The sequence below is a fragment of the Salvelinus namaycush genome, chromosome 23, assembly GCF_016432855.1.
Source record: "Salvelinus namaycush isolate Seneca chromosome 23, SaNama_1.0, whole genome shotgun sequence".
NCBI lineage: Eukaryota > Metazoa > Chordata > Actinopteri > Salmoniformes > Salmonidae > Salvelinus > Salvelinus namaycush.
In genome coordinates this window covers 34,900,246-34,913,142 of record NC_052329.1, presented here as the reverse complement: position 1 = coordinate 34,913,142, position 12,897 = coordinate 34,900,246, and the positions used below count along the sequence as shown (strand labels likewise).

The 12,897-nt window shown below is 45.4% G+C and overlaps 1 protein-coding gene across 1 annotated transcript in view; it reads left to right on the top strand.

Moving 5' to 3' along the window:
• LOC120018361 (ubiquitin carboxyl-terminal hydrolase 2-like) overlaps nt 1-12,897 on the top strand; it is a 47,073-nt gene that overhangs the window by 11,240 nt on the left and 22,936 nt on the right. The window contains exon 3 of the mRNA XM_038961516.1: nt 4,027-4,823. Within this exon, the coding sequence (XP_038817444.1) occupies nt 4,071-4,823 (753 nt within the window). The 5' untranslated portion in view covers nt 4,027-4,070. The remainder of the gene's footprint in view (nt 1-4,026; nt 4,824-12,897) is intronic.

Below are 12,897 nucleotides of genomic sequence, written 5' to 3'. Positions count from 1 at the left end.
GAACATACATTTCAAATTCAGAATGTATGCTGGTTCAGCTATATGCCCAAATGTTGAGCAAACTCACAATCCTATTGCAGCTGGTTGCCTTACAATTGTACGTTGAATCAATGAAGTTTTTTTTGTGCATAGCGTTGTGATGTAGACTAAGCTGGCATGGACAGTTTGGTGCGATTGCCGTTGGGCCGAGTTAGGGCTTTGGCCTCAGTGTGGCACCTCACAGACACGAGTCTCTTATCTGCTCACATTTCAGGGTAAATATAGCTCCCCTCTAAGATCCAGCCAACAAGGTACATTACGTGCACTGATTTCTAACAGTATTCCCAATAGCGTTTGGTTTTGTAAGATGACCTTATATATATATATATATAATAGTGAAGACATCAAAACTATGAAATAACACATATGGAATCATGTAGTAGCCATAAAAGATTATTGCGTAGCCACCCTTTGCCTTGATGACAGCTTTGCACACGCTTGGCATTCTCTCTGAGAGAAGATCACTGTTACATTGTGATAAGTGGGAGAAGTAGGAATGGACAGACTGTGGGAAAGAGTGGCTCAGTGTGAGGTTTCAGAGTTTAGGCCCTATTCAATTATATAGCCTACACCTGCTTGGGAATCACTGGATTTTACAGGTAAAGATGGTAACAGGAATATATCCTCTTCGGCAATAAACTTGGATTAGGCCTATAGATTGAAAAGACTATCTTCCCTTTCTGTATGCTCAAGTAGAGTCCCATCTACTGGGCCCTAGGCTATAGCTATATGGACCTTATATTTCTGCAGGGCAAGGGAATCAGGAAGTCAATGGGATCAGGGCAACACCTGCTTTCCTGTTTTGACACTGAGATTGTGTGGCAGTCAAATGGTGCTTGTTGCCATGTAGTCATGGAAACCAACGTTTAACAGAGCCTTTGGGGAGGCTGAAACGCAGGGCAACTAGCATATTTGTGTGTTTTGGTTTGAGAAGTGAATAACATAATAGTGCTGTGCTACCGCCATCTTACAAATCCCATGTCCATTTAGGCTGTATACCCCATGGATGTTGTTTGCGTTTTCTTTTTTGAAGTGACGCGCCAGGCTAGCCTGAACTTGTCTCAGTCAAGGCCCTCATTTTTTTGGACGAGACACCTGCAGCAGCCTAAATGATGTGTATGTTTATAGTGAGGGCAATTAGGAATGGGTGGAAGTAGGAGTCAGGGATTACAAGTACAAGCACTCTCGGGTTTGTACATTTAGATAGACATGGCCAGGTTTGCCTTGTAGTGCAAATTGGCACTGTCACTGTTGTTTGGTAATGTGGTGGAGGGAGGGTTCTACGTTTGTTATCACCTGTTCTCTGCCTATTTAAACAACACACTAAGAGAGGTTGACTTGAAAACATTCATCCCAGCGAAAACAGGGAATCACAAACAAGCTACATTATGTCTGCGTACTTTAGGACCTAGGGGTGTTATAGTACTGCTGTTTTATTTAGGGGGGGGTTAACAAAACAATAGTGATGCAGACTACAGTAAATTGACTTGAGATACTGGCCCATGTTTATCAGCTGTGTACCTTTACAGTCCAGCCATCTTTGCGCAGGATATAGGCGAAATGGTAGGGTGCATAGGCAGAGGCCTATTATACCCACAGTGGGGTTTTGGTAAGAGCCTAAGGCTCGGTTGGGCATGGCCTAGCTAGGCTAACCTAGCAGTAGTGCTCCGGCTGGGTCTAGCTAGCTGCACAAAGCGGTATGTCTTGGCCTGGCTCCAGTGCTCTGCCTATTCCAGATCCATATGCTGAATTATTGATATATATATACACTGCTCAAAAAAATAAAGGGAACACTTAAACAACACAATGTAACTCCAAGTCAATCACACTTCTGACAATAAATTTCACATGCTGTTATGCAAATGGAATAGACAAAAGGTGGAAATTATAGGCAATTAGCAAGACACCCCCAATAAAGGAGTGGTTCTGCAGGTGGTGACCACAGACCACTTCTCAGTGCCTATGCTTCCTGGCTGATGTTTTGGTCACTTTTGAATGCTGGTGGTGCTTTCACTCTAGTGGTAGCATGAGACAGAGTCTACAACCCACACAAGTGGCTCAGGTAGTGCAGCTCATCCAGGATGGCACATCAATGCGAGCTGTGGCAAGAAGGTTTGCTGTGTCTGTCAGCGTAGTGTCCAGAGCATGGAGGCGCTACCAGGAGACAGGCCAGTACATCAGGAGACGTGGAGGAGGCCGTAGGAGGGCAACAACCCAGCAGCAGGACCGCTACCTCCGCCTTTGTGCAAGGAGGATTAGGAGGAGCACTGCTAGAGCCCTGCAAAATGACCTCCAGCAGGCCACAAATGTGCATGTGTCTGCTCAAACGGTCAGAAACAGACTCCATGAGGGTGGTATGAGGGCCCGACGTCCACAGGTGGGGGTTGTGCTTACAGCCCAACACCGTGCAGGACGTTTGGCATTTGCCAGAGAACACCAAGATTGGCAAATTCGCCACTGGCGCCCTGTGCTCTTCACAGATGAAAGCAGGTTCACACGCACATGTGACAGACGTGACAGAGTCTGGAGACGCCGTGGAGAACGTTCTGCTGCCTGCAACATCCTCCAGCATGACCGGTTTGGCGGTGGGTCAGTCATGGTGTGGGGTGGCATTTCTTTGGGGGGCCGCACAGCCCTCCATGTGCTCGCCAGAGGTAGCCTGACTGCCATTAGGTACCGAGATGAGATCCTCAGACCCCTTGTGAGACCATATGCTGGTGCGGTTGGCCCTGGGTTCTTTCTAATGCAAGACAATGCTAGACCTCATGTGGCTGGAGTGTGTCAGCAGTTCCTGCAAGAGGAAGGCATTGATGCTATGGACTGGCCCGCCCGTTCCCCAGACCTGAATCCAATTGAGCACATCTGGAACAACATGTCTCGCTCCATCCACCAACGCCACGTTGCACCACAGACTGTCCAGGAGTTGGCGGATGCTTTAGTCAAGGTCTGGGAGGAGATCCCTCAGGAGACCATCCGCCACCTCATCAGGAGCATGCCCAGGCGTTGTAGGGAGGTCATACAGGCACGTGGAGGCCACACACACTACTGAGCCTCATTTTGACTTGTTTTAAGGACATTACATCAAAGTTGGATCAGCCTGTAGTGTGGTTTTCCACTTTAATTTTGAGTGTGACTCCAAATCCAGACCTCCATGGGTTGATAAATTTGATTTCCATTGATAATTTTTGTGTGATTTTGTAGTCAGCACATTCAACTATGTAAAGAAAAAAGTATTTAATAAGAATGTTTCATTCATTCAGATCTAGGATGTGTTATTTTAGTGTTCCCTTTATTTTTTTGAGCAGTGTATATAAATATATATATATATATATAAATAAAAGAGAGAGAGAAGCCTCCCCCACTGAACCCAACACGGATCGACAACACTAGATACTTTTATTTATTCAGACGCTGCACTGCCTGTCTCTCCTCAGGAACAGACTGTGCCACCAGAAACATTCGGTGCTTCGTTTAGGTGCTTCTCCCATTACAGGATCCCCAGGGGCGCGTTCAGCTGGCAACAACGTTGTGCAACCCATCGATACGACAGTACATCACATTATCAACCATGACTTTCCAGTTGGTTGCGTAAACAGTGTTTCAGTGTTGATATTGTGTTATGTGTTCCAAGGAGGGTCACATAACATTGCTTGTCAAATGTCTGTATCCTGTACACGAGTAAAACCTCAGGCTCAAGCAATGAGCCATGGTACATTATATTCAGCCCGTTGATAAATAGTGCACCCATATGTTAAGAGTTGGATGATGCCCTAGTGACCTTTGGCATCCTACCTCTCTCGTGATCAGATGGCATCCTACCTCTCTCGTGATCAGACAAGACTAACCCATAAAAACTGAAATTGAATTTGGTGGTTATAAAGATTCAAATGTTGCTAAATAAGTTTTCATTTTTGGAAATGAAGTTTTTCCCGCTCACAGTCTGAAAATAGAAACGCACTGATTTCTGTTCTTTCTCTTGTCTTGCAGTCGATGCGGTCTTCCACCGCATCACACGTGGCTGAGAATCCAGCATGTCTCGCGTCTCCACCACCGCCAAGCGTTACACCGGCTCCTCCTATACCAGTGCCTATAGCTCCTATGGCTCCTCCCTGACGCCCTCCTCCCTCAGCTCCTACACCTCCGACCGGGACAGGCTGCCCTCCTACAGGAGCAACGCAGCCTCCTCCTCGGGCTACTCCTCCTCCAGCTACCTGAGCAGCGCCGCCAGCCGCGCCCGCAACTACAGCACCTCCTCGGAGCTCGACCGGGGCCGGCACATCCCCCGCACTGACCTCCTGAGCAGCAGCAGCCGGCGCAGCGAGAGCCTGAGCCGCACCCCGGTGAAGACCTATGGCTCGTCGGGCCTGAGCGGCGGCTCCGGTTACACTGGCTACAGCAGCTACTCCTCGTCCACCACGCCCAGCCGCTCCAGCTACCTCTCCTCGTCGCCCGGGGCCTCCAGCATCTCCCTCAGCCGCCGGAGGTCGTCGAGCCAGAGTGACCTGACGCGGGACCTGTCGTCCCTGGGCCTCACCGAGCCCACGTCCCCCTTCTCCTCCTCCTCCAGCGCCCTGAGGGGTTACCGGAGCAGGGCCAGCGATGTGGCCGACTCCTACAACAGCAGCCTGCAGAGCTCCAGCTATGGCCTGTCCCACAGCGCCACACAGGAGGCCTTGAGCAGCAGCAGCCTGAAGAGCGGTGGTGGTAGCCGCTTCACCTCCTCCTATGAGAGGAGCGACAGCAGCAGCAATGGACGATCCAGCTCCCTCACCAGGGACTCCCTGGTAAGACCAGTGTTCTTCTGTTTGTTCAACTGTTTTGCTGTGATCTTAGATTTAGCCTCTCAGGCCACTGACATGGCAGACTGACACCATGTGGGGGCACTCATGGTCAGTACAGATGCTCTGCACAGTTACTGTACAGTACTAAGATCCTGTGTTGGGGAACACTGTCACTCACTGTATAGTATAAAATAGGCCTTACACAATTGTCACAGTATTCATTCATTCGTACAGGATTGAATTTGAAAATGCATCTAGGTCAGCTAGCTATATTAGGTCTATTTCCTATAAGAAAGGAAATGAATCTCACAGAGACAAGAACATGCTTAACAAAATCTCCATGCCCCTGTATGTAAGATTGTAAACATTCCTGTTGCCATAGCTTCCATAAGGCCTTCAGAAATTTAAATTCTCCCTATGGTGATGAATCAGGAAGTTCCTCAGTGAGTCCGTAGCTATAGCCTGGTCCCAGATCTGTTTGTGCTGTATTGCCAACTCCTATGGGTCCTGCATGTTTGACGTGACAATGACCATAGGGGTTGGCAAGGCAGTGGGACCAGGCTAGCCAAACAGGCTGTGTGTCTGTCTGTGTGTCACTAGCTATGTTTCTATGAACTTGTCCAGTGATAAAAATAAAAAAAAGTAGATAAAATAGATTTATTTAACTATCGTGTGTCGTTAAAAACAGCTGGATGTAATGATGTCATACCAACAACAAAAAATGACCCGTTTAGGCAAATTGCGCATTTTATAAATCGTCGACAGCCTGATATCCCCCCTATCATGTCTCAGGTAGACCGCAAAATCCAGCATGGATAGAATGCAATAATTTACAAATTTTGCCATATTCTAATCATTCTTATGTGCCAACGTATCGCCATGGTTCGTGCCATGGTGAGACTTGCACTCCCGTAGATCTGTAATAGTTGGATGGTGAAACTTGCCAGCCAACCAGAAAAGCAAGGCAAAGCAATTCAGGCCTTTAAAGTCAGGATAATCCTTGTCCTGCAAAGAAACTTTGTTGTTGAAAGAATCGATTTTGCAAGCAGTAGCCATGTAGAATTAAATCAGGACTGGAGCTTATAGTTACGCGATTACGTCATAATCAAAAACACTGTTTCCATCATCATTGGTCGCAATAAAGAAAGTTAGAAGAAAAATCCACCCCTGTGGAACGGATAAAAATGTTGTCAATCTTTAGAAAATGTCTATATCTGCTGTTTCCATTACAAATTTCGCAAACATTTTTTTTGCGACATTGCTTTATTCGAATAAACCTGGGTCGATGGAAACCTGCTTACTGACTGTCAGAGAGGTAGGTGTCCCATTGACTAGACTCGTGAGACTTGTGTTCCCTCTATGACGCATGGAGAGTAAATAAAATAAAATGAAAAATATTGGTACTTTTTACCCCTTTTTCGTGATATCCAATTGGTAGTTACAGTCTTGTCCCATTGCTGCAACTCCCGTATGGACTCGGGAGAGGTGAAGGTCGAGAGCCATGCGTCCTCCGAAACACGACCCTGCCAGGCCGCACTGCTTCTTGACACACTGCTCACTTAACCCGGAAGCCAGCCACACCAATGCGTCAGAGGAAACACTGTATAGCTGGCGATTGAATTCAGTGTGCATGCGCCCGGCCCGCCACAAGGAGTCGCTAGAGCGCAATGGGACAAGGACATCCCGGCCAAACCCGGGTCTGTAGTGACGCCTCAAGCACTGTGAGGCAGTGCCTTAGACCGCTGCTCCACTCAGGAGGCCTCTCATTAGAGAGCGGAGTGTGAATTAACCCACTTACGGGATTAGCCCTGATTGCTGACCACTGTGGGAAGGAGAAGGAGGAGGACATTTGTTTCGCAACCAGCCAAGCCAATCTCTTTGACAAGGCTGTTTTGTTGTTGTTACGGGGCTGCTTTCGCAAACATCTATCACAATTAGCGTCAGGCTCAGGCAGGCAAAGAGGCTGTTGAGGTGCTGTACTGAAACTCTTCAGTGAAGGATGCATCGAGGCTAACGGTTGTTTGCCACCATATCCGCATTACTGAAGCCACTCAAAGGTTGTATGGAATCTTCTCGGTAATTAACAGTTATCAATCAATGAGGGAATGAATCTCCTGGACTTGGAACAGTGGAACTGGGTTGCCTATTGGACCAAGAGGTTCAGATTTTGTAATTAATGTCACGAGAGGATTTCGTGAGCCCTGTGCTCGAATGTTCTCATCAAGTCATTTTAATTATCTTTCCTAATTCTCATAATGTTCCACCCGGACCGGTTTAGAGCAGGGAGTTTATACAATAAATCCCCTTACTATGACAGGAGAGTAGCCAGAGCAGGTGAAGTAAGGGCTAGGGGGGCATGTATGCAAACTTTGTGTGATAACTGTGATTGCGCTGTATGTGGGTTTGATTTAGGAGATATGGGCTGATAGTTCACCCCACTCTAGAAGATCAACTTGCCAAAGAGGTTTCTAACCGCAAGGGTCTTTCCTGGTTAAATAAAGCTCAGCATAAATAAATATCTGCGCTGAATCTTCGTCCTGACTGTCAGGCAACCATGATTGCTGAGTCACAATGTTCCGTCAGCTCATCCAGTCCAATTGTTGAAAAGAAAGCCTTTGTTTTCGTTATGGATTAGGAGGAGTTTTTATGGAGTCATGTTTTGAGGAATGTGTTGGATTATGACTCAGAGAGACCAGTAGGACCAGCAGCTCCTCATCAGAGCAGCTCTCTCCCAGGCTGAGTGCTGGAAGGTCAGGATGGAAGAAGAGAGGTTGTGTAGGTCAAGTACACTACTGTATTGATCATTCTAGGAAGACTGATTTTCGGCCCCTCCCTGCCCACTCTCAGACATCTAATTATTCACCTCTCTCTCTCATTGATGAACAAGATGTTGTGTTTTACACAAGCACCAAAAGACAACTGGCCTAGCTGCTTACTTTAACCAGGTTTCCATCCATGAATTACCTGATGCATGAAAAAAGTCACGACAGGGCTGATGGAAACAGGACATTCCGGTACAATTTAATAATTGTTGATAAACAATTTGTTTGCTCGACGTGGTGGGATGTTTTTGTCTGTAAAATTAATGATGCGAGAAATTAAGGTGGACACGTCTTTATGCGCAAATATTGATATAATAAGCACCATATCGAAGTAAACTTGAGCTGTGTTCAAATACTCATACTAACCACACTAACCGTACTATTTGTGACATGAATTGAGTATATTGTATGCTTATCGGTCATAGTATGGATATAGTTAGTATGCCAAAAGTTCCCGGATGTCGTACTAAATTCACCAAAATATGAAGTATACACGGAGAGGAAACTATTTCCGTACTTTCTGGCCCATAATGCAATACTTCAGGAAATGGGCGTGGCTTCACATCGTTTCCAGATTTGAAGAAAATGGCGGAAAATATGCAGTCGAAGTTAAGCAATGTAATAAAGTAATGACTTTTCAAATAAATTACCTTACACGTTATATTGGCAGAATATTTGTTAGCTACAGTTTTGAAGTCGGAAGTTTACATATACCTTAGCCAAATACATTTAAACTCAGTTTTTCACAATTCCTGACATTTAATCCTAGTAAAAATTCCCTGTCTTAGGTCAGCTAGGATCACCACTTTATTTTAAGAATGTGAAATGTCAGAATAATAGTAGAGAGAATGATTTATTTCAGCTTTTATTTCTTTCATCACATTCCCAGTGGGTCAGAAGTTTACATACACTCAATTAGTATTTGGTAGCATTGCCTTTAAATTGTTTAACTTGGATCAAATGTTTCGGGCATCCTTCCACAAGCTTCCCACAATAAGTTGGGTGAATTTTGGCCCATTCCTCCTGACAGAGCTGGTGTAACGAAGTCAGGTTTGTAGGCCTCTTTGCTCACACACGCTTTTTCAGTTCTGCCCACACATTTTCTATAGGATTGAGGTCAGGGCTTTGTGATGGCCACTCCAATACCTTGACTTTGTTGTCCTTAAGCCATTTTGTCACAACTTTGGAAGTATGCTTGGGGTCATTGTCCATTTGGAAGACCCATTTGCGACCAAGCTTTAACTTCCTGACTGATGTTTTGAGATGTTGCCTCAATATATCTACATAATTTTCCTGCCTCATGATGCCATCTATTTTGTGAAGTGCACCAGTCCCTCCTGCAGCAAAGCACCCCCACAACATGATGCTGCCACCCCCGTGCTTCACGGTTGGGATGGTGTTCTCGGCTTGCAAGCCTCCTCCAAACATAACGATGGTCATTATGGCCAAACAGTTCTATTTTTGTTTCATCAGACCAGAGGACATTTCTACAAAAATTACGATCTTTGTCCCCATGTGCAGTTGCAAACCGTAGTCTGTTTTTTTATGGCGGTTTTGGAGCAGTGGCTTCTTCCTTGCTGATCTTCCTTGCTGAGCGGCCTTTCAGGTTATGTCGATATAGGACTCGTTTTACTGTGGATATAGATACTTTTGTACCTGTTTCCTCCAGGATCTTCACAAGGTCCTTTGCTGTTGTTCTGGGATTGATTTGCACTTTTCACCCCAAAATACGTTAATCTCTAGGAGACAGAACGCATCTCCTTCCTGAGCGGTATGACGACTGCGTGGTCCCATGGTGTTTATACTTGCGTACTATTGTTTGTATAGATGAACGTGGTACCTTCAGGCGTTTGGACATTTCTGCCAAGTATGAATCAGACTGGTGGAGGTCTACAATTTATTTTTCTGAGGTCTTGGCTGATTTCAAATCAAATTTATTTATATAGCCCTTCTTACATCAGCTGATATATCAAAGTGCTGTACAGAAACCAGCATAAAACCCCAAACAGCAAGCAATGCAGGTGTAAAAGCACGGTGGCTAGGAAAAACTCCCTAGAAAGGCCAAAACCTAGGAAGAAACCTAGGCTATGAGGGGTGGCCAGTCCTCTTCTGGCTGTGCCGGGTGGAGATTATAACAGAACATGGCCAAGATGTTCAAATGTTCATAAATGACCAGCATGATCAAATAATAATAATCACAGTAGTTGTCGAGGGTGCAACAGATCAGCACCTCAGGAGTAAATGTCAGTTGGCTTTTCATAGCCGATCATTGAGAGTATCTCTACCGCTCCTGCTGTCTCTAGAGAGTTGAAAACAGCAGGTCTGGGACAGGTAGCACGTCCGGTGAACAGGTCAGGGTTCCATAGCCGCAGGCAGAACAGTTGAAACTGGAGCAGCAGCAATCTTTTGATTTTCCCATGATGTCAAGCAAAGAGGCACTGAGTTTGAAGGTAGGCCTTGAAATACATCCACAGGTACACCTCCAATTGACTCATGATGTCAACTAGCCTATCAGAAGCTTCTAAAGCCATGACATCATTTTCTGGAATTTTCTAAGCTGTTTAAAGGCACAGTCAACTTAGTGTATGTAAACTTCTGACCCACTAGAATTGTGATACAGTGAATTTTAAGTGAAATAATCTGTCTGTAAACAATTGTTGGAAAAATTACTTGTGTCATGCACAAAGTAGATATCCTAACCAACTTGCCAAAACTACAGTTTGTTAACAAGAAATTTGTGGAGTGGTTGAAAAACGAGTTTTAATGACTCCAACCTAAGTGTATGTAAACTTCCGACTTCAACTGTAATTACATTACATTACATTACAAAAGAACCACATAGGATATCATTACAGCAGTATGTACCGGTATGTTGTTAGCTAGCTACCTAATGTTAGTTGGCTAATAATACTTCAAACTTGCCAGTATATTAACTATAGGCTGTCTGACTAACTACCCAACGTTTATTGACTTGATTATTCTCGTCATTCTTAGCTTAGCTAAATGGTATAGTCTTTGTGCGTTCTCAATGGATATTCGGGTGCTTTCGTAAATTCGCTGGCTGTCTACTCCAATTTCGGAGGACTCTTGTCTGAGTGTACCAGAGCACAGAATAATTCATTTACGAGCGCTCAACACCCGTTGAATATGGCCGATGTCAGTAAACGTCGGCAAAAAAAGCGTAATTAAATTGTCTACACATTGTCTACATACCACCACAGACCTAGGCTGGCACTAAAACCGCACTCAATGAGCTGTATTCTGCTATAAGTAAACAGGAAACCGCTCATCCAGTGGCGGCTATCCTAGTGGCCGGGGACTTTAATGCAGGGAAACTTAAATCAGTTTTACCTATTTTCTATCAGCATGTTAAATGTGCAACCAGAGGGGAAAAAATGAGAGATCACCTTTACTCCACACACAGAGACACGTGGACTTCCTGACGGGCCGCCCCCAGGTGGTAAGGGTAGGTAACAACACATCCGCCACAATGATCCTCAACACGGGGGCCCCTCAGGGGTGCGTGCTCAGTCCCCTCCTGTACTTCCTGTTCACTCATGACTGCACGGCCAGGCACGACTCCAACACCATCATTAAGTTTGCTGATGACACAACAGTGGTAGGCCTGATCAACGACAACGATGAGACAGCCTATAGGGAGGAGGTCAGAGACCTGACCGTGTGGTGCAAGGACAAGAACCTCTCCCTCAACGTGATCAAGACAAAGGAGATGATTCTGGACTACAGGAAAAGGAAGACCGAGCACGCCCCCATTCTCATCGACGAGGCTGTAGTGGAGCAGTTTGAGAGCTTCAAGTTCCTTGGCGTCCACCTCACCAACAAACTAACATGGTCCAAGCACACCAAGACAGTTGTGAAGAGGGCACGACAAAACCTATTCCCCCTCAGGAGACTGAAAAGATTTGGCATGGGTCCTCAGATCCTCAAAAGGTTTTACAGTTGCACCATCGAGAGCATCCTGACAGGTTGCATCACTGCCTGGTATGGCAACTGCTCAGCCTCTGACCGCAAGGCACTACAGAGGGTAGTCCGTACGGCCCAATACATCACCGGGACCAAGCTTCCTGCCATCCAGGACCTCTATACCAGGTGGTGTCAGAGGAAGTCCCTAAAAATTATCAAAGACTCCAGCCACCCTTGTCATAGACTGTTCTCTCTGCTACTGCACAGCAAGCAGTACCGGAGCTCCAAATCTAGGTCCACAAGGCTTCTAAACAGCTTGTACCCCTGACTCCTGAACAGCTAATCAAATGGCTACCCAGACTATTTGCATTGCCCCCTCCCCATGCTGGTGCTACTCTCTGTTATTATCTATGCATAGCCGCTTTAATAACTCTACCTACTTGTACATAATTACCTCAATTACCTCGACACTGGTGCCTCCGCACATTGACCCATTGACTCCTTTCCCCGCTATTGTTATTTACTGCTGCTCTTAAATTATTCATTTTTCTGATCTCTTACTTAAAAAAATTTGGTTAAGGGCTTGTAAGTAAGCATTCCACTGTAAGGTCTACACCTGTCACGTTCCTGACCTGTTTTCTGTTGTTTTTGTATGTGTTTGACGGTCAGGGCGTGAGTTTGGGTGGGTAGTCTATGTTATGTGTTTCTATGTTGGTTAAAGGGTGACCTGATATGGCTCTCAATTAGAGGCAGGTGGTTTTCATTTCCTCTGATTGAGAGCCATATTAAGGTAGGTTGTTCTCACTGTTTGTTTGTGGGTGATTGTTCCTGTGTCAGTGTATACCACATGGGACTGTTTCGTTTGTTCGTTCGTTTAGGTAGTCTGTTCCTGTTCGTGCGTTCTTCGTCTATATGTAAGTTCATTTGTTTCAAGTCTGTTGACTTCGTTTATTGTTTTGTAGTTTGTTCTAGTGTTTGTTAGTGTTTTCGTCTTGTTGTAATAAATTCAGAATGTATTCATCACCCGCTGCGCCTTGGTCCGTTCATGCACCACAAGACGAACGTTACAACACCTGTTGTATTTAGCGCATGTGACAAATAATGATTTGATTTGATAGTATGGGTATTCAAACACAGGTTTTGAGTCACGAGATGGCATGTTGTGTGGTCTTCCCACTATGACTCGGGAAAGCATGCTGTTTGTTGTCTACAAATGAACTTCGTTGATGAACTTTCCACAGGGTGGTGAAAGTGCGTGGTGATGATCTTGATACTCCTTTCCAATAAATATTGAGGGTCTTATTCTGGTGACATGATGATCGATGCATGGC